The sequence below is a fragment of the Penicillium digitatum genome, chromosome 6 (assembly GCF_016767815.1).
Source record: "Penicillium digitatum chromosome 6, complete sequence".
In the NCBI taxonomy this organism is placed as follows: Eukaryota; Fungi; Ascomycota; class Eurotiomycetes; order Eurotiales; family Aspergillaceae; genus Penicillium; species Penicillium digitatum.
The window spans coordinates 395,190-415,619 of NC_089389.1; the positions used below are offsets into that span (position 1 = coordinate 395,190).

General features: G+C 51.6%; 6 protein-coding genes across 6 annotated transcripts; 1 reads left to right on the forward strand and 5 right to left on the reverse strand.

Moving 5' to 3' along the window:
- Positions 1 to 542: 542 nt before the first annotated feature.
- On the reverse strand, positions 543 to 995 carry Pdw03_5183 (uncharacterized protein; the record flags this gene model as incomplete). The annotated part of the gene is made up of 1 exon (XM_014683630.1): positions 543 to 995. One exon carries the CDS (start codon positions 993 to 995, stop codon positions 543 to 545), a length of 453 nt encoding a protein of 150 aa, XP_014539116.1.
- A 730-nt stretch (positions 996 to 1,725) lies between these two features.
- Pdw03_5184 (putative beta-glucosidase btgE) lies at positions 1,726 to 3,726 on the reverse strand (the record flags this gene model as incomplete). Its single annotated transcript, XM_014683629.1, has 1 exon — positions 1,726 to 3,726. One exon carries the CDS (start codon positions 3,724 to 3,726, stop codon positions 1,726 to 1,728), a length of 2,001 nt encoding a protein of 666 aa, XP_014539115.1.
- Positions 3,727 to 8,276: 4,550 nt separating this feature from the next.
- Pdw03_5185 (Beta-lactamase family protein) lies at positions 8,277 to 8,647 on the forward strand (the record flags this gene model as incomplete). The annotated part of the gene is made up of 3 exons (XM_014683628.1): positions 8,277 to 8,375; positions 8,437 to 8,564; positions 8,632 to 8,647. 3 exons carry the CDS (start codon positions 8,277 to 8,279, stop codon positions 8,645 to 8,647), a joined length of 243 nt encoding a protein of 80 aa, XP_014539114.1.
- A 740-nt stretch (positions 8,648 to 9,387) lies between these two features.
- Positions 9,388 to 11,074, reverse strand: Pdw03_5186 (Acetyl-coA hydrolase Ach1, putative; the record flags this gene model as incomplete). Its single annotated transcript, XM_014683627.1, has 3 exons — positions 9,388 to 10,581; positions 10,642 to 10,882; positions 10,932 to 11,074. 3 exons carry the CDS (start codon positions 11,072 to 11,074, stop codon positions 9,388 to 9,390), a joined length of 1,578 nt encoding a protein of 525 aa, XP_014539113.1.
- A 1,109-nt stretch (positions 11,075 to 12,183) lies between these two features.
- Positions 12,184 to 17,176, reverse strand: Pdw03_5187 (Histone deacetylase interacting; the record flags this gene model as incomplete). The annotated part of the gene is made up of 4 exons (XM_014683626.2): positions 12,184 to 12,846; positions 12,901 to 16,841; positions 16,932 to 16,996; positions 17,076 to 17,176. 4 exons carry the CDS (start codon positions 17,174 to 17,176, stop codon positions 12,184 to 12,186), a joined length of 4,770 nt encoding a protein of 1,589 aa, XP_014539112.2.
- Positions 17,177 to 18,503: 1,327 nt separating this feature from the next.
- On the reverse strand, positions 18,504 to 20,329 carry Pdw03_5188 (Protein phosphatase PP2A regulatory subunit B; the record flags this gene model as incomplete). Its single annotated transcript, XM_066100975.1, has 6 exons — positions 18,504 to 18,527; positions 18,579 to 19,141; positions 19,195 to 19,843; positions 19,935 to 20,032; positions 20,114 to 20,154; positions 20,286 to 20,329. 6 exons carry the CDS (start codon positions 20,327 to 20,329, stop codon positions 18,504 to 18,506), a joined length of 1,419 nt encoding a protein of 472 aa, XP_065957915.1.
- Positions 20,330 to 20,430: the final 101 nt, after the last annotated feature.

Sequence of the window (20,430 nt, forward strand, 5' to 3'; positions counted from 1 at the left end):
CGCCAGCCTCTAGACAATATTCGATACTAACCCGAGCCCTGTTCTTATCGCCTTTCTTCTTTGTCCCCCCCGTCGCCGAAATCTGGCTATTCGCCATTTGGAAGGCGTCCGAACCCACTGGCTACCACGAGGAATAGGATTACAAAACCGAGGGCAGCAGGCAAAAAAAAATTGTAGAAGAACAACGTGGTACTCCCTATGACGAGGCGTACGGTTCCATACAATGAACGTTGAAGGATTAGACATTCCCTGAACGCTTCTCCGAAAAAATTCCACGCCCGCTTCCTCCATCTTGAGCAGTACATGGATGAGGGCCCAGAGTGGGATTTGGTTGACTCGGTTCGAAAGTGCAAGTGATAGCATGTTGACAACAGCTGGGGCTTGGAGAAAAGACATTAGTCCCCTGAACTTTGCAGACCACTCAAGGGTGGAATGAACCCTGGTCCGGGGAGAGTCAGATGGCCCCCTTTCCTGTTTGGGAAGTGCGGCTTTCCGCTACCTGATGAACTTGGAAAATGCATATCTACCTAGGCAGGTAGATATTACGAGTCCTGTTCAAGCTTCTCCAAAACCTCCCCCGAATGCGTCATTCTCAAACCCGCCAATCTGTCCCTCCTCGCGACAATCATCTCGCCAAGGAGTTCAAGCTCGATCTCAAGACGCTTTTCCTGGTCATATGTGCCACTGGAACTGGTCGCAGCTGCCGGAAGAGGAGCGGTGAATAGATCTGCATCTGGTCTTCCCTGGTTCTCTTTTTGATCTCGCTCCCTCTTCTCTTTCTCCCGCTTTGCTTTGATTTCATCAGAACTGGGACCCCGGCCAAACACCACAGCAAGTACAGCGAAGAACAGCAAGCCGATGGCGAAGATTATGGCTATTGCCACGGCTACTGGGATAACCAAGTAGATCAATAGTGTGAAGAATCCCCCGGTGATAGAGTTGATCATTAGGAGGGGCCGCATGTAGAAGGGCTCGCATTCGAATGGGAGTGGCATGTTGAGAGATTGAAAGAGTTGATGTGGTTGAGACTTGGATTAAGTCTGGGTTCGAGATTTGCGTCTTGTTCTGGTTTTGATTCCTGACAGGGAAAAGATAGCAGTGCCTGTTCTTTGGTACATTTTTTTTTAATCTGTGTTGAGTGATCGTATGAGGGTCGGTAAAATAAACACTAGTTTGATGTTAGGTCTTGTGCTGAGCCTTATGTTGGGGGTCATGTGCACTGCCCCAATGTTTCGGACGCGGGTTGCATGATGTCAGCTGTGCACAAGTGATCGTATAAAAAAAAACCTGAAGGAATCCAAATCGTCTAGGTGGACATGGTGGGAAGAGCAATGCAAATTGAAGGAGATGCATCATCACCCAAGGTCAATGTGCAGAGCAGACACGGCACAGCACAGCTACATATTACGTCGAGCAGAGGAGAAAACTACCGGAATCCAACTCGTAAGAAGACATAATTGAGAGCAAATGTACAACGGACTAACAACAGGAATAATGAGATCGAAAAGGTGTAACCAGGTAAGTAGACAACGTCAAATAAAAGGTGTATCTACCACAGGAGTCAAATTTAAAATAGAAACCAAGAAGAGAAGAAAGGGCCGATCGGAGTCCGTAGACACACCACCAAGCCAGAGAAAGGTAAAACTCCTAATCCTCTCCTGTACAAGTTTTGCATTGGCAGAACGAAACAAATAATATTCAAAAACCCATCAAGAGTCGTCAAATCTAGAAGACTCCAGAGCAACCCCAGTGCTGCTCAACATCGAACTCACCGGGCTTCTTCCAGGCGTCGTCAGAGAAGGAGAAGAAGATGGACTTGGAGCCGACGGTCTCGACGATGGACTTGATGGCGATGGCCTGCTCGGAGACACCGGGGACGGCGGCACCGTTGGGGTTACCGGCGTTGGGCCAGCCAGTCTCGAGGTTGACAACGTCCTTGCCATTACAGATCTGCTCAAGCTCCTCGAACTCACTCTTGGCGAACTCACCAGCCTTCGCGGCGACGACATCGGCGTTGAAGAAGGGGTGGATGTTGGCACCGACGATGTCAACGGCACCGCAGAGGTAGGCAGCGCCGTGAGCCTGCCAGATGTCGATGGGCTCAGTGGTGGTGACCAGGCCGGTGTATCCGGCAGCCTTGAAGCTGGCGGAAGCGGACTGGATGAAGGAAGCCAGGGTAGCGGCGTCGATGAAGCCGGACTGGACGGCCTCGTTACCGACAACGATCAGCTCAACCATGCCCCATTCGGCCCACTTGGAGATGGCGGTCACCTGCTCCTGGGCAGCGGAGATTCCGGAGCCGTCGATGTAGACACCCATGATGATGCTGAGGCCGAGCTGCTTGCAGGCGTCACCGATGAACTCGAGGCCGCTGCAGTCAGTAGAGTAGACACGGATCAAGTTGAATCCCTTGCTCTTGATGACAGTGAGATCCTGGAGGACCGCCTGCTTGGTCTTGCAATCACCACCAGCGGTGTAGGGAGAGTAAGTCATACCGTACTTGCCCTGACCGAGGGCTTCAGGGAAAGAGTTGGGCTTGCCGGAGGTGCTGGAGATGGAGCTGGAGCTAGAGGCAGCGAAAGAGCTGGAGCTGGAGCTAGAGCTAGAGCTAGAGGCAGCGAAATAGCTGGCACTGGAAGCGCTGGAGGCAGAGGCAGCAGAGGCAGCAGAGGCAACGGAGGCAACAGAGGCGACAGAGGCGGCAGAGGCAGAGTTGACGCTGCCGGCAACAGGGGCGACAGTGGGAGCGGCGGCAACAGGGGCGGCAGTGGTAGCGGCGGCAACAGGGGCGGCAGTGGTAGCGGCAGCAACAGTGGTGGGCACAGCAGACGCGGCGGAGGCCAGGCTGCGGGTAGCAACGGGGCAGATGTAGGTGTAGTCGGTGCGGGTCACAGTGACGGTGGTCTCATCACGGGTGTAGGTACCGGGGACAATGGTCTGGGGGGTGGGGTAGACCAGGACGGTGCTGGAGGGCACCGTGGTGGTGGTCGGAGGCACAACGGTGTAGGTACCAGCCGAGGGGCAGATGTAGGTGGTGGTCTCAATGACGCTGGTCACGGTGGAGCCGTGAGGCTTCACAGTGGCGTAGGGGCAGACGACCGTGGTGGACGTCTCGACAATGGTGGTAACACCACCGTAGGTGTGGGTACCGCTGGGGACCTCGGTGGAGGTGGCACCGCAGACAGTGGTGGTGTCGTGGACGGTGAGGGTGGTGGCCGGGACGGTGTAGACACCAGTGGCTGAGTAGGTGCTAACACCGGGAGTGGGCAACTCAACGGCGGGAGTGTTAGCAACGACGGGGCTCTTGGCAGCCGGGACCGAGGGGTGAGGCTCCGAGACAGTCACGGTCAGAGTGCTGGTGCTGGTAGAGTGCACAGTGCTGGTGAGAGTGCTGGTGGAGTCAACAACGGGGACGGGGACGGGGACGGAAGTCGAGGTAGAGCTAGAGGTAGAGACGGGGGTGGAGGTGGAGATGGAGGTGGAAGTGGAAGTGGAAGTGGAAGTAGACGGGGTAGGAGCAACACTCTCGACAGGGACCAGGGTAGGGGAACCATAGATGGTGATGACCTTGGTCGTGCAGCCGCAGTTCTCCTCGGTGTTAAGACCGGCGGAGGACCAGGTGCTGGCCGAAGCCTCACGACGCTGGTGGAAAGCATCATGGCGACGGTGCACACCGTCGGCCATGGCAGAGCCGACCAAGGCAGCGGCAAAAATAGCTCCCTTCATTTTTGATTTTTTTGAAAGGGTAAAGTCCACGCGAAAGAATGAGTGCCCGCTGAACGAGTGAAGCGGTAGTACAGAATCGAAGGAACGTGGGTTAAAAAGGTGACAAGAGAGTGATCGGGGGCACGCAAGGCCTTTTGTTGGAGAAATCGCTACCGGGGGAAGTTAGGGGGGAAGAGAAAAGGAGAAAAAAGACCTAAAAAAGGGCCTTAGTGTGCCTCTGCATTCGATACAGGTCCACCGATCGTGAATTGTATCAATTTAATTTACCCTAAAATTACCCCTGGACAAGTCCAGATGGGTATTCAGGGACTCTCTTCCTCTGATTGGCTGGATATTCGACGACCGAGTGTTGGCTGCGTGTGGTTGGCCCACACGGCTCGGGCAATAGTGGAGAGTGTACGGTATGGCCGTTGTGTTGTATTGGGTATACAGTTGGATATATGTACAGAAGACCGCACAATTACAATTCGAGGAAGATTGCCGATAAGCATACGGAGTATGCAGGTCCAGCGTGCAGTCTCTGGAGTCAGATCCTCAAGCGCAGGTCCATTTTTGTTGTCACTCAACGGCCATTTCAGTATAAACCACAGCTCTGCACCTCGGTCCGTATTTGAAACCTATTATTATCAATACACCAAAACCGCACGGATCGTCAACTGGCTTCTCTCCTATTTCTCTCGGCTTTCGGCCCCAGCGTCGAAAATAGGTATCCTGTCTCACACCAGACCAGTCTTCCCCTTACCGCGGTGAGGGTCTTCCAACTTCTACTTTCCCAACTCCTACCCGCATGAAAAGCCACACGGTACCAAAACGCGGCCAAGGTTTCATCTGTCTTAGCAGACCATGTAAGGCGCCACTACAGCCTCTCGGTGACTTCCTCGGTGGCAAGCCCTTGTGCAACCCTCGGGTCCCGGGTAGCCAGGCCAAATGAAATGCCTCGAATGTAACGATCCAGAGAGAATGGAGCAGATTGGCTTACAAGCCAATGTCTCAGTGCAAAGATTAGATACAACATCGAGAACTCCCCCAAAAACAACCAGGAAATTCTCTTCTCGCGCCATGTGGGGCTGACTGTCATAGCGGCCCCGACCAGTCCTAAACAGGAAAGGTGGCAGCTACTGTGGAGTGTTGTCACCTCTCTGATTGGTTGAACTACAGTCTCTAATTTCCACTCTGCTGATCTTTCGTCGAAAACCACAATACGTGTATCGTTCCATCTGGTGGATTCCCTACAATAAACGAACTACGCAGTACAACATACGGAGTAGTGAGAGACCAATGTCTCGGACTACCACGGAGCCTATTCCAACAAGTCTCTCGAATCCCCATGTTTTCATCCCACCCCATTCTTGTCTTTGGGTTCTCTTCTTTTGTTCAATGCTGCCTTCCCCCCCCCCTGACGATCTCCGAGCGAGATGCACTAAAACTCATCACTAATTAAAGTCAAGTATTAATTAACGGGGCAAGAAGCTTGAACTGTTCCATTTAATTAATCTGGTCGAAAGGGAAGGACCGCGTGGACGTCGAGCCACCTTCTACTCAGAGCATAGCCATTTACTTAGTGTCGTTGCCAGAGCAAAGTAGACAAAAATAAACACCTCACCTGGACTACCCGATACCGCCGACCACCCACACGGGCAATGCGGTGCAAGGATACACAGTACAAGACATGGAAGTAGGAAGCACGTAGCAAAGAGTTCCTTGGGTATTCCATGAACCGAGTGCTGATCACCGTGAGAGCGAAAATCTGGATCTTATCGACTGACGATCAAAACTCATGGGGTAGATCACGGCAGATTCTGGGGCACAGCCGATGGTGGTGTGTCGTGCGGAGAAGACCGCTATGTAATGGTGGATGAAATTACCATGGCTAGTGACTCCTGAATGAAACTTATCATACCCGTTCTGCGCGAGGTGTTTTACACTCACCAGTCAGTCGGGTTGGGTCAAGGCCAAAACATTCCCCCACGGATGGGTTGGTCAGTGACGGTGAGGTGAACCTGGGAAATCAGTTGGATCAAATGTGAAGCAATCGTGGATTGAGACCCAATCTTGCCACGCTCCTGATTCGCATTTGTGGGTAAATTAAATGGACGTCCAGAAGACTCTGCTCGGCATTAAACCAGAGTGCCCAAATCAAAGACAAGTCAATGATCCAGACCGCCGAAATACTCTTGGCTCATCTGCCAATTCCAATGATGCAAAGGCCAAGGGGAATAGCGGATCTAGGCTAGGTTGGCATTTTAGGGCGAGGCTTGGCAATGCCCTTTCTGAGGTTATTCAGGGGCTTCCAGGGGGGGCGTGTTCCAAGGCTCAACCATGTGTGGGTTTCTGTTCCGGGGAACTTTCTGTAGCCGTGACCGGGTTTGTGACTCAGGTTTCTTGCATGTCCACTTTAGGGCTGATTTATAATGGCATTCCGCATCTCAATTATTTTGGAGGGTCATATTGGGCCACATGGAAACGGTCTATGGAATGTGTGCGCCGTACCTCGAACGTCAGGTGCCATCTCGCTTCTCGATTTCCCAACCATCACATTTTCCCGACATCTCCCATGGCTTGCTTTTCAGCTCCAGCCCATGGATGTGGAATTACAGGACATCCCTCGGATCTCAAATATCGTAGGATCTTCGTATGTTGTACAGTAGTGGTGAGTGCGGTTGACGAGAGATTTGAAGCAGGTATCTTTTGTCTAGCGTGCCTGTAGAAAAGGTACCAGTCCACCGAGTACCAAGTTAGGTCGACCAATGGAAGAAGAGATTATTCAATTCCTCTTTTCTCTTTTAACTTGCCCCCTGTCCACCCGTGAGCAATGTATAGGCACCATCGACCGGCCTCACGATAGATCTCTGAGGGCTTTGCAAGGTCAGAACAATGCATGAAGCTCTCCAACATCCTCGCCCCCCCCCCCCCCCAACAAACGAGACAGGTAGCGGCGAAGACAGATCGCTTTCACGGCTTGTTCCGCAACATTTAACACGCCCTCCAGTCATTCCCATGTCTCCGGCTAGAAGGAGACGAAGAAAATGACAGCCGCATGTCAACCGCAAGCCTGGCACATGGATAACCATCGGCGTATTTCTCGGCTCTAGATTCTCATTTGCAGATGAAGGTCACTGGCATCCAGATTACATACTACCTACCTCGTCTTCGATATCCCTGTCGACGGTCGAGATATATGGAACAATTTCGTACGAGAATATCGACGTCGGGATAAGAGGAGAGACAGCGATCGAAGAATATCACATACAAAGTGGTTAGAGCTGAGGAGATGAGTTTGTTGGACTCGTATAAACTAACAGCTTCATAGAATTAACCAGCTAGGATCCTCTCCGCCATTGTCATTATCTACAGTGGCCTGTCTGGGACAGATGCCTTTCTGTGTGTTGTACTGTTGAGTTTTGTCTCGTTCTGACCAGCACCGCAGGAGGATGAGTGCATGGCGGAGGTATCAGCGGGGATGGCAGAGGAAATGTCACATTGAAAAGTTTAGAGTGAGTTCCTCTAAGTCTATCCCGTGAAAGTTTAGAAGTTGATTTCGCTCAATTGTACTCCGTACTCCGTACATTATCCCCGATCTGTGCATCCGAAATGTTCTATCAAGACGGTCGCACAAGATACAAGATTATATACACAACTCCAAGGCATCTCGAGTCTCCATTTTAATCCAAGTCAAAGTTTGGACTCCGTTAGAACTTTTCGTGTTCCTGGGTTTTGCCGGTCGAATCTGACCATCATCGTGCCACCCGATCATGCCATTCAGGCTACTCCAGTCATCTGACCTCGAATAGTAATCGGCACAAGGATTCATTTCTCCACCTGCTCCCCTGCGCTCCGTATTACTAATCCTCGCTCGATGCGTTAGGGCTAGCTAACTGGTTAATTAGCGACTTGTAACGGCGCGCTTACATAATCTCAGAACTCAACCCACGAGAATTCCTAAATGCTCTATTGCCCTAATTCGAACAGAGCTCTAAGAAAGGAATCTGAACCGTAAAGGGCACCGAGAGAGAATCATGGGTTGTAAAGGGGAAATCAAACAGAGAAGATGACATCAGCGAGCCTTTGCAACTGCAGCAGGGACTTTTATTTTTTTTTTTACGATTTTACCCGAGCTGGAACCCGCTCTAGGGGACTAACCTGCGCTAACCCCAGAAAAAGAGACGGAGAAATCCGCATGGAATCGCACCATATCCCTGCACCTACCACATGCAGAACCCCAACCCGAATGAACTCATTCCGAGATATAGATCACACTATGCAGAACATGCCCCAGAAATTGCTAACGGTCATGTCCCATGATCCAGCCTCTCGGAACACACAGGGTTCGGTTCGATGCCGTCAGGCCATACTTGCCATGCGGCTTTTTATAATTGCTATGACATAGGAGGTGCAATGAGTATATAAGGATGAGATGTTAAGACGAGGGAGTGGGTTTTGTTCATCACACAACGATCTTCTTCTACAATACCTACCTCGGTTACTTGACCTGATATTGAATACATCAACACCAACCTGCACAACCATCCAAACAAACCAACACACCCAAAATGCCTGCCACATCCAAACCCACTGAAAGCGAGCACGCCCGTCTGCAAAATGACTACGGCGCAGACTACTGGGTTCGGAATTCCGCTCAACAGCATCGCGTATGTCTACTACTGCCACTATCACCATCCCCGCAGGATCCATTCACTAACCTCCCCAAAGCGCGCAACGGCCGGACGAGGCCTCTTTGCTGGGCTACAAGATGTGAAGCACTACAACGTCGACCACGGCTGGGCTCAACGCAAGTCCGATGCTGCGCAGCCTGGCATTCTCGGGTCCATTTGGAGTCGGTACGTTGTGTCTCTGATACACAGGGCTTGGATTGTTTCTTGGACAGGATACTGATTTTTTCCATAGACTCACTGGACTCTGAACAGACTCACTAGTGCTTGATCTTTCTAGATGGGTGGCTCGGTTCTCCAGTCCGGATTCCATTCTTAGACTCTGTCTTTTCTAGACATGGAGACTAAAAGAAGATTGAGATGATGACAAGCTCTTTTTTCGTTGGCGGTTGCGTTTTTCCTTCTTTGTTTTTTTTTTTTTCTTTTTGCTTGAGCTTGGCTTGTTTGTTATTATACCATGTCTTTTCTTGATATAGGAGTTTGGTGTGGCAAGATTTGGTTTCTGGACAATTTAAATTTGTCCGGACATCGTCGATGCTAATTTCACATATTCATATTGAATCTTTACTGTCTCATGGGTTCCCCGCCATAATAATTGGACCTTATCACATAAGCTTGGGATGGACCGGAATAGGGTTCCATTCTGGTGTGACCTGTATGCGAGTACTAAGCATAGATGCCAATTGGACAAAATTATGCAGCCCTCTAGTTCAGGTGTCAAAGCTCTCTTTGCACAAAAAGTGTCTCACGCATATTACCCCGGACTTCACTGCACAACTCGGCAAGTAGTATGTCCGTGCATCTTCCCAACGAACCAACCAATCGACAACCAAAAACAACCCAGAGGGAAAAAAAAAAAAAAAAAAGAAAAATTGCATTTCGAGTACTATATACATATAAGCCGCTAATAGAGATACCAAACGCCCAAACATAAGGCGTCTCCAAGCTTCAAACAAGGCATTGCCCTCAACCTACAACCAACCACTCAAATTTACTCCCAAGAGTCAATCTTCATGGTACCCTTCTCCTGCAGGTTCTTGTGCATGTTGAAAGCCTGGAAAAGCAGATGCGGCTCGTGACCCATACCCTTGCGCAGACACTCAAATTCCGCACGGTCAAGGTAATCAGTCAGGATCGGCGTGTAATCAGGGTGCGAGCAATTCTTAATAATGACGCGCGCACGCTCACGGGGCGACAACCCGCGAACGTCAGCAAGACCCTGCTCGGTAACAACGACATCGAGATCATGCTCCGTCTGATCGATGTGCGTAGCGAACGGAACAATGCAACTCACACCGGTGGGATCGGTCTTGCTGGGACGCGCGGAGGGAGTGTGCATGATACTGTACTTGGAGTTACGCAGGAAATCGGCGGATCCGCCGAGTCCGTTCAGCATGCGCGAGCCCATCACGCAGGTACTGTTTGCGTGTGCGTAGATGTCGACTTCGACGGGCGTGTTCATTCCAATGCAGCCGAGACGACGGATGATCTCGGGGGAGTTGGAGACCTGTTGGGAGCGGAGGAGGAGTTTTCCGGCGTAGCGGTCCCAGTTGTCGTAGAAGCGCTTGAAGCCGTCGGGGGAGAAGCGGATGGAGGTTGCTGTTGCAAAGTCGAGGTTTCCGCTGTCGAAGAGGTCGAGGAAGGAGTCTTGCAGGACTTCGGTCCAGACTTTGAGGTTCTTGAAGTCGGCGCCACCCTTGCTGAGGCCTCCAATGACGGCGTTGGCGATGTTGCCGATGCCGGATTGGATGGGGAGGAGATTAGGTGGGAGGCGACCGTGGTTGACCTCGTGCTTGAGGAACTCGATGAGGTTCGAGGCGATGGCTTGGGAACCCTCGTCCTCGGGGGCGTTGGGGAGGGTTTGGTCGGGGTAGGTGGACTCCACGATGGCGACGACCTTCTCGGGGTCGACGGGGATGTAGCTGGTTCCGATGCGGTCCTCCGGGGCCATGACGAGGTAGGGCTTGCGGGCCGGGGGAAGCTCGGAGCCGGTGATATCGTGCAGGCCTTCGAAGGAGGGCATGGAGGTGTTGACTTCGATAATGACCTTGTCGGCCATCTGGATCAGTTCGGGCGAAGCCCCGACGGAGGCACCGGGGATGATGCCTCCGTTCTCAGTGATCGCGGAAGCCTCAATGACTGCCACGTCGATCGTAGGCTTAGCCTTGTTGAGAGTGTACCAGCCCTGGTGGAAATGCAAAGGTTAGCAGGGTGGTTGTTTGCTTCGGAAGTTGTCGAGACTTACATAGACCAAATCCGAGGGGAACATGCTCAGATGCTTATCGAAGAATTTGATCTGGCCGTTGTTGATTCCCTTGGCGATTTCCTTTCCGACCTGATGGGGGCTACGGCGCTCAATCATGTTCAAGTGGGCCCAGCGACTCTCGGTCTCTGCGCCGGAGGAGGCACCCACAAACAGGTTGTACTTCAGCTGTCCCTGGAGGTTGTTCTTCTCGACGTGGTCTGCAAGAGCAGTAGGAACCATCCTGGATGAGGGTTAACATTCTGTCCTCAACACTGGTCTACGTTACATACTTGGGGTACCCAACGCCGGTGAATCCGGACCAGCCGATGTACGTGCCATTGGGGAAGTGGTGGATGAGATCCTCGGCTTTAGCGAGCTTCTTCAGGTACGATGGGCGCCGCACACGGCTTTTCAATAGGGCCGAAGCAGACATGATGGAAGAGGGGAGAGGGTCAAAATTGGGAAAAAAGATGGAAGGGGATCTGGGGGTATAAGTAATTTCTTCAACCCCACGGGCAGAGGTCTCCACAAATGGCCGACATCTCCGGCAGAATGTGGATTTGGTAGGGTCTGTGTGCGGACTTCAGGATATTTTATATTAGCTCCCATTGAGTTCAACATTTCAATTTCCGAGATCCAATTTCTGATTCTATTTAAGATCTCTTCCCTCCTAATCTTTGAATATCAAAAGTTAACTTTTCTCCTCGAAACATTTCAAAATGACATCGATCATCCCTCTCGGCTTTCTCTCGGTATTCGGTCAGATCTCGGGTTTCATCGTCCTCTCCACTGTTTTGTCATCTTCTTGATCCTTGAGAGTGTGTCATTAAAGAGAGCATTTAACCCAGTCTAATTTGGAAAATCACAATTTAAAATATACACATCACATTAAGTGAAAAGGAGATCGGAGGAAGAACCCTTCGAGCACCCCTCGAGTACCCCCCGAGTTTCCCCCGAGTCTGTCTCGGGAATCGGTTAAGCTGGCTCGGCCACACGGAGATTTTGTTTATACTAACGCATATTGGACAATCCGTTTACTCCGTATGAGGTGGATTGCCACTAGTGATTCCGACGTTGCCGATTGAGCAAGAGAAGCCGACGATCTACGGAGTAGAGGATTCCCCCTTTCTTGATTACCCCAGAAGTTTTGAGTCAAGCGTTACATCAAGGCATTCCCTCAATCATAGGATACGCAATGCAGGATCCGGCAGACTGGAGGTTGGATTGATATAGACTCATTTAGCAAGGAAATAATGAGTTGGTGCAAACCTTCACCCGAATCAATCAAATGAAGAATAAGCAAGCCAATCTCTTCATAACCATTTCATTTGTGAGAATAAAGTAAGAGATACTTGAAGGGGGAAAAAAGAGATACAAATACAAACTACGGAAACCGTCGAGAGAAAAGAAAAAAGGAAAAAAATTTCATCACAATTTCCTCATCATACGCCGTCCTCCTTCCCACGATCAACAATAATGCATGTCAGTCCCCGTCAGTCCCCCCCATTTGGGGGGACTGACCCGTCGTAAAAGTTACACCCACTACGCCTCGGTAGGCTCGGCATCGGTCATCTCAACATCCGCACCATCATCCTTCTCCGCCTCCGCTTTAGCGGGGGCCGTAGAGCCAGAACCGGATGCAGATCCCTCACGGCCCGAAGCAGGACTGTCGGAGAGGGTTCCATCGACCCAGGACCGGAAGCGCTGGTTGCTCTCGTCCACCTGGTCCTTGCTTAGGCCGCGGGCCCAGGACGGGTTGTTGACGAACTTCTCGACGAAGCGGTCGTGGCGCTTCTCGCGCAGCGCGACCTTCTCCTTGGCGAGCTCGTCGACCTGCGCCTTGATTGCATCGGCGTCTTCGTCACTCTCTGGGATGGGAGCGTTGGAACGCCAGAACCAGTCATGGGTGGGTGGCTGGTACAGCATGGTGTAGTTGTTGGCGCAAATGCGGATAATCAGGCCGTCGTGGTGCTGAAGACTGCGGTAGTAGCGCTCGTACTCTTCGTCTTCTTCGAGCTTGGGAGGAAGGTTGCGCTTCAGTAGGGGCATGCGCATTTTGGAAAATTGCACGCCTTCGGTTGGGTCGCGCATCGAGAAGGCGGTCACATAGTAGGACCAGCGCTCTTCTGGAGTGAGTTCGTCGTTGTTGAGGGTTGCGTCTTCGCTGGTCATCACTTGAACGGTGACGCGGCGGTCAGTTGGGTACTGAGGGATGAATTAGTCGATGTCAGGGAACCTTGGGGAAACTAGAAAACTCACGAAGGTGATGCGATAGATATCTCCATCCTTGACCAGTCGCTCGACTTGTTTACGGTACTGGATCTCCTGGTGGTGGGTAGTCTCCTCCTTCTCCCGTTCCTTGAAAAAGAGATTGACAATATCGGAACTGCGGTCACGAGAGTCACCGGTAAAGATAGACGCCACGAACTTGGAAATCGAGGAGAAGATACGTTCCAGGTTGTAGAGGAGGTATCCGCCCTGCATGTAGAACCGACGCAGGGTCTCTTCCAGGTGAACCTGATCGATGTCACCCTTGATAACCTCTTCACACATACGCACGATCTGCTTGTAGAGGTTGGCTTTGGGGTCGACGTCGTAGAAGAAATCACTAGGGAATCGGTCAATCAAGCACAACTCGTGAGCGGCCTTGGGTAAAACACCGCGTCGGACTTGTTCGCGGGCTGACTCCTCCTGCTCCTTGATGCGCAGGAGACGCGAGTAAAGGATCTCAAAAGTACGCAAGAAGCAGAGGATGTTGAGGTTGCAGTACATGTGGTGTTCCTTCTTCTTGTACTTCTCGTTGAGTGTGTATTCATGCTCAAGATTGAAGTTGCCCTTTCCGGGATGCTCCATCCAGCGCAGTTCAGCCACGTCAAAAGAGTCCTCAGACTCAGAGACGGTGGAAGAAACTTGGACAACCTGGGGTTCATCATGGTCGCTCGGAGCACCATCCTTCTTGAGAGGCTTCTCAGCCTGGCCTCCGCGTTCAAGGGTATCACGCAGAAGATCCAGCTTCTGCAAGTCCGCCGCCTTGCGGCTTTCGTTCGAGGCATCATCATTGGCATAAGTATCATCGTCATCATTGATGGCGTTGTAGACTTCATCCAGGTACAAGTTGAAGGTGTAACGGTCCAGGCCGAAGAAACTAGGAATAAAATCCCTGATAAAGTTCATGAGACGCTGAGGATCAGCGCCAAAGCCGTTGGTGTTGCGGTCAAAGTACAAGAAAAGCAAGTAGACAGCGTCTAGGAGGACCTGGGTGTCGTTAAACTGGAACTCAGCCTGGGACTTGGGCGAGGTCCGACCACTGTTGCGACCAGCCTGTGCATCCTCAAGCTTGGTCTGCAGGTCTTGCTGGATGTTCTTGGCAACAAAGAGCTTCTTGTCGGTTTGCTTGGTTGCGATGGCTTGGTGGTCAAGACTGCGCCAGTATGCTCGCTGCATCTGTTCGCGCCAGACCTTATCCCACTCGCGCTGGCAGGCCTTCCATTCCTCTAGCTTCTGCTTCAGGCGGTAAAGGACAATGGGAAGAACGTGGCATGGACGAAGGAACATGTCTCGAATGACCTTCTCGCCGCGTTGACGGTCGTAAATCTTCTTGATGACACGCTGATAGATTGCCTCGCTTTGACCACCGAGACCTTGTGGCAATTTGAAGGCCATGCGTTCCGCATCGCTCATGTAAAGGAATTGCTGGCAAATGGGCTCAATCAGCTGGATGGTACGGGTACAAGCCTCGATGTGGTGATCGTAATCGTGGCGGTCTTCTTCAATTCGATGCAAAGCATCTTCATACTGGTTCTTGCGGTGGGCAACAAAGCCAGAATCTTCCGAAGCCCAGGTGGGATGTGAGGCCCAATCGTCATTGAGAACACCGTTGCAAAGCGGATCGCGCCCACTACAGGGCTTTTGACGTTCGCGCTTTGGGAGTAGTCGGTAACTCGGTCCCAGAGACCGGCAGTGAGCCAGGTTGACGATACCTGATTCTGGGTTCGCCTTGGGGTCGATGATCTTATCCTCAGGCTCTTCGGCACTCATGAACCGTCTAAACCAGCTCATGAGCTCGGCATTGGAACCAATGTATCCCTCGGCCCTCTTGACCAGAATGTGGCGGTCGAGGAGATCCGTGGTGTACAGGTTACAAAGCTTAAGGAAGTCGCTAAACACTTGTTTGTTGGCGATGAACTTCTTCACGCGGTCAAAGAACGCGATTTCTTCCTGGCTAGGAGTCATGGAGACCGAGGGAGGAAGAGGCTCTGGAAGAGCAGGAACCAAAGTAGGAGATACATTAGCCATGTCGACAGAAGGCTTTCCATGATGATATTTCGGTCTTTTACTGGCGTTGCCAAACTGCGAATTCTGGCCAGCTCTGCTTGCCTCGGACAAACGAGCAGCTTCAGACCCGGCAGGGCCCGAGATGGAGCCAACACCACCTGGGCCACCACGACGCTTCTTGCTTTCCTTGGGGTCCTTCACATTGAACTGGCCCAGAGGAGGCATCTTGACATCACGGTTAGGAGTCTGGGAGGTGAAACCAGCGGGTTCGCCACGGAGATTGCTGAGAGGTGCTTGCTCTTCGGCTTGGCGCTGCGCAGCTACTTGTTTGGCATGCGCGGCGGATTCCGGCAGGAACTGTTTGAAATCCTCCAAGAGATCCGGCGCAGTGTTGAACAACTGAGTAACCTGGCCATAGACATCCTGAATAGGCTTCGACTCCCGCTGGTAAGTCTGGAGTATCTCGAGGAACTGCTTGTAGATCTCTGGCGCACTGGAGAAGCGGTTTTTGATCTTATTCACATAACTAATGGCGTGGTTAAACTCCACGGGGCCACGCTTGTTCAGGTCCTGAGCACCCTGGAGCATACCAGTGCCGACGCCAGCCAGGTTGTTCATCGGTTGAGTGAGACTAGAGTTCGGTCCAGCACCCGAAACCCCCATAAGAGACGCCCTGCTAAGTCCTGCGGACGCTGCAGAAGCAGCGCCTTGCAGCTGTGCCACTCCACGGTGATCTTGCTGATGAGTCATAGCGGATGCAGCTTGTTGCTCTTGCTGGGTGGGGTAACCATAATGATGCTCCTGCGCGGGTCCTGGTCCATCCTGTTGATACATACCGCCCAGCATTCTCGAGCCAGGAGAGTAGGATCCAGATGCGGGGCCCTGCTGCTGATCCTGCTGCTGCCCTTGTTGCCAGCCAGGTCGAGACTGGTCACGATAGAAATCAGACCGAGCATGCGGATCGCCGGAGGGTGGTGCGTTGGTAATTGTCTCAAAGGGACGTCCTGCGCGTGGCATGCTGAGTGTATTTGTGCCCGACGGGGTTGTGACCCGTATCGCATCAGGATTGTCTTCGGTGCCGCACTCAATGCGGTAGCCGGGAGGCAAAAAGGTATTGAATCCTTGAATAAGAGCAGGATGACCGTTAAAAAGTGTCGAAACACGTTGTATCACGCCAGGCGTATCGATAGCCTGACTCTTGAAATCCTTCATAATATCCAAGAAACGGTTGTAAACATCTGGCTGGTCAACAAAGCGTACCTTGACCTGGTCGAGGTAGCTGAGAGCATCGTTGAGAATTGGCTGCTGGCCCTGGGCGAGAGCTGCAACATTTCCTGGAATTTGCTGTCCGGCGGCGTTGTACGCGATCATAGGTTGTCCTGGTGGACCACCGGGGTGCTGCATGTACGAGCGAGGTGTGCCTTCACCATGCTGCATTTGAGGACCGAACAAGCCAGCGGCAGACTGAGGTCCACCCTGGTGGCCGTTCTGCGGGTTTCCGCCAAGGGTCGAGAGGAGTCCTCCCGGACCGTGGATGGAGTTGGGGACTTTATTGGCCACGGGTTGATGGAGGGGAATCGAGCCAGTGTGGCTCTGGACAGGGTGATGGGGTTGTTCGCGGCGTTCTAGCTGCCGTTCAATTTGTTCGCGGTGGTCACGCTCGCGCTCACGGTGCGCCATTTCTTCCTGGCGCTGGCGCTCGATAATTTCGCGCTCCCTGGAGTCCCGCTCCCGCTCGCGGTTGAGCTGGGGAGAAGCGTGTTGCATGGCTTGACCGATTCCTGGAAGAGAATGACCACTGTTATGCGACGGGCCTGCTGGGTGTTGGCCGTACGCGGAAGGTTGGTGTGGATTTCCGTGGGTCTGGCTCAATTCTGCCAGTCCAGGAAGAGAATGGCCACCCGACTGACTAGGGTGGTAGGGTCCTGTAATAGAGCTATCAGTTAGTTTCAACCCTCTTGTACAATTCGATTTCCATGTGGAAATAAATCCATAGCTCACAAAGAGTCACTCACCACCTGGAGGGGGAAGTACTGGGCCCGAGGGCTGTGAGGCCTGGCCTTGCTGAGAGTGATTTTGACTGTCGAAGCGCAAGAATAGCGAGTTAGTTTCTAGTATCAAGGTATCGAGCCACGTGTAATATACACGATTATTCGTACCTGAAAGACCCCAGGGGCCGAGGCTGCTGGTTCATTTGATCGATGCCAGGATGCGACGGCGGTCCAGCAGAGGAGTGCCAGTTATCATTTCCAGAGTTCATGATGTCTGCACGAACCCCAGCAGGAGAGAAGAAGGAAGGTAAATTTGACGGATAAGAAGGGTCGAGGAGGGGGAGAAAAAGTCAGGGACTGGTAATCGAAGAGCTGGAGCTCGTAGTCTCGTGGATGGGAATCGACTGGCAACGCTCAGGTTGCACTAGGGTCACAGCATGACCTGGAATCTTGCAGATAAGAAGACAGAACCCGACTCCACGCAGCAAGAAAGAAGCGGTAGAGAAGTAGAGGTTGGGTAGACAAGGAGGAGACACAGACTGGGGTGATGGAATTGCGCGCGACCGATCGCGGGCTCCTGTGGAGGCTTTCCTCTCCGGGCTAACCTATTCTGGTTTAGTGGGTGTGTGTATCGGACATTTGATTATCCGGAATGTACTCACATTTCACTCATTACGGTATTGTCTGTATCTCTTAGCGGGATTTCAATCAATGTGAGGCGGTAAGCTGGTCATGTGTGGTATTGTGCGATAGGTCAATTTTATTCCGCCTTCGTCATCGCCCGCCATTGCCGGCAGAAAAACATGACAGGCATTGAGAAAACAAGGGAACAATTGTGAAGAGCACAAGTCATGAATGAGGGTAGATGATTTCACTTAACCTGCAGCTTGTTGTTCATTGCATTGCCTATTTCTTCTACCAATCCACAGCTAGGGACTCGTTCTGAAGGCCGGGGGTGCCTCTCGCTTGTGAAGCCTCGGAAAGGGGCGGAGGGTAAGGGCTGGCTAACAATGGCTAGTTGAGTGGCCTTTTCTTCGGCTTGTTTTTCATGGTCCTTTTTTGTAGAGTTTTATGCCTCTCTTCTCAAAGAAAGTAACAGACAACGCAAGGAAGAATGCCTAAACCGTAAATTTATGCCACACTGCTTGGAACTAGGAAAAGATTTCCAACTTCTCAATGTACTAGTTAGCTACCAAATCTATAGTCCTTCAGAAAACTATGGAAAGGGCCTCAAAACAGGCATGACATTCTCTATCATGAGTTGGCCACCATACAACGCCTTTGGCAACCCTACCGCAAGAGCAGGAAAAGAGTAAAAGGGGACATAGGTAAAGAGAAACTAGGTCTCCAAAACTCAGACAGATGAGTTCCACAATGAGAGCAGAGATAGGAAATTGGGGGGGGGGGGGGGGGGGGGGGGGAAGGGAAAGTCCTGTGATTATGGAACCTGTGGCGTGCTGCTATCATTATTTTCTGGTTTTCATTCTTCATATCTTGCCTGACCAAGGCCCTCCAGCCACCCAATCCAAACCCCAGATGCGCCTGTTCATGGAAAATGATAATGGCCTTGTGACGGTACGACGGTACTGGGTGCGATTAGAGAGCGGAGAAGACAAAGAGCTGTATTCGCAATTAGCAATGTTAGGATTTGAACAGAGACACAACACTTACATTGTTTGTCGCCGCAATTGCAATGCTGTCTTCGAATGGATGCCAGCTCATGTGCAAGATCTTCTTGTTGAAGTCGATCTGATCCGCATCTGTTTCCTTCTTCATGCGACTGCCTGGGCCGGCAGGACTGCCGGATCGCGAGCTGGCCTTCTTTCCGTTACCCTTGCTCATCGGTGTCGGTACACCAACCTTCTTTGCCTTGAATGCCGACTTGTCTGCCTGGAGCACAATTTCCGTATCCTTCTGTTCTTCTGTAGGGTAGATCATGAAGTTGTTGTTGTAACTGCCGGTCATGACGTTCTCCGCGTCTCCTGAGAAGACCACCTCGAACTTGTCGAAGATGCTATCGTTCTCGTAGGTATCGCAAAGGCGAGGGCGCAGGTGCTCGTGGATGGGGATGGTCTTGATGGGCTGGCGTTCCATGTTCACATCCCAAATCTTCACTGTCAAGTAGTCCCTGGACACAATGTACCGCCCATCGTTGGAGAATCGTACGTCGGAGATGGAGGAGATAATCTCAGAGAAGAAGGAACGTGACGAGGCATCTTCTTCTTGTTCGAACTCTGCAGTAAAACAGTCAGTAATAGCAATGAAACACTTCTGGAATTGTACGTACGCTTGGCGTGTTCATCACACAACGCCCGTTGCCGCATATCCGCAAGCTTGATTGTGCCCTTGGAGCTGGCATACATGAACCAGTTACAGCTGACTGGGTGGAACTCGGCCGCAGTGATGACTTCTGTGAGTTCCTCCATATTCGCTGGCTTGATATCCACGATGTTGAAGCTTTGGTCCTGGATGTTGAGATTCCATAGGTTCACTCGCAGATCGTCACTGCTGATGAAGGTTTCACCATCGCTGTTAACGGAGATGCTATTTATATGATACGCGTGAGCGTTGGCGTATGTTCTCCGCGGGACAGCGGCAACAACAGTGTCATGGTGTGTCAGACGAGGCAGCTTGAGCATAGAGGGGTCCTTGAAGGATATGCGGGGTGCGCGAGCCATACCCCCGCCCCCAACCGGGTTCGCAGGAGTCAGTTCATTCGATAGGTTGTTCTCGGCGACCACTTTCAGAGACTTGTCGAAGACCTTCCAAAGCTTTATCGTCTTGTCGTTCGTCGAAAGGAGGAAATGGGATGCGTTCTGTCGTCGGCACCATTTTATCTTGTTGATCTTCTCTTCGATCTCTAGCGACTTGAGATAATCGAACTCCGGCTCGTGTGATTGGAACTCTGTGTGAAACTTATACTCGCAGGTTTTTTTCTGTGTTGGTTAGTGATTAGCCAAGGGCAAAACCAAAAAGGAAAATTGAGAAAAAAAAAAAAAAAAAAAGACCGAAGGGGGGGTGGGCTACCGTCTCGTTTCGCTCGAACAACACCACCCTTCCTCCCTTGTCACCAGTAGCCAGGTAGTTACCGGTGTGGTCAAATTCGACGGTCGAGATGATGTCCGCTGTAGAGCGCTTGTCAGTCGATGCACTCTGTGGGGATTGACCAGATTCGGCCGAGTAGTGCGAGGGAGGTTTCCAATTACCTTCTGTGATATCTTCTACATCGCCTTTATCGCCAAAGCATCTGAAAACAAGTTAGCTACCATTCAATGACTCCTTGTGGTGACGTTGGATTGATAGCGCCTGGGCAAATGGAAGAGAAAAATGAAACCCAGGGCGGGAAACGTCTGAAAGGTGTAAAGCCGGCAAACTTACTGTGTAAACTTCCAGGTAGGTGTGCCTGGATCTCTGTCTACCATTTTCACGTTCTAGCTAGCCCTTGAACGCGACAAGGGCAAGGACCAAGATAGGAGGGACGGGAATGGCGGGTTGGCAAATGCCTCTGAAAGCTCTATTGATG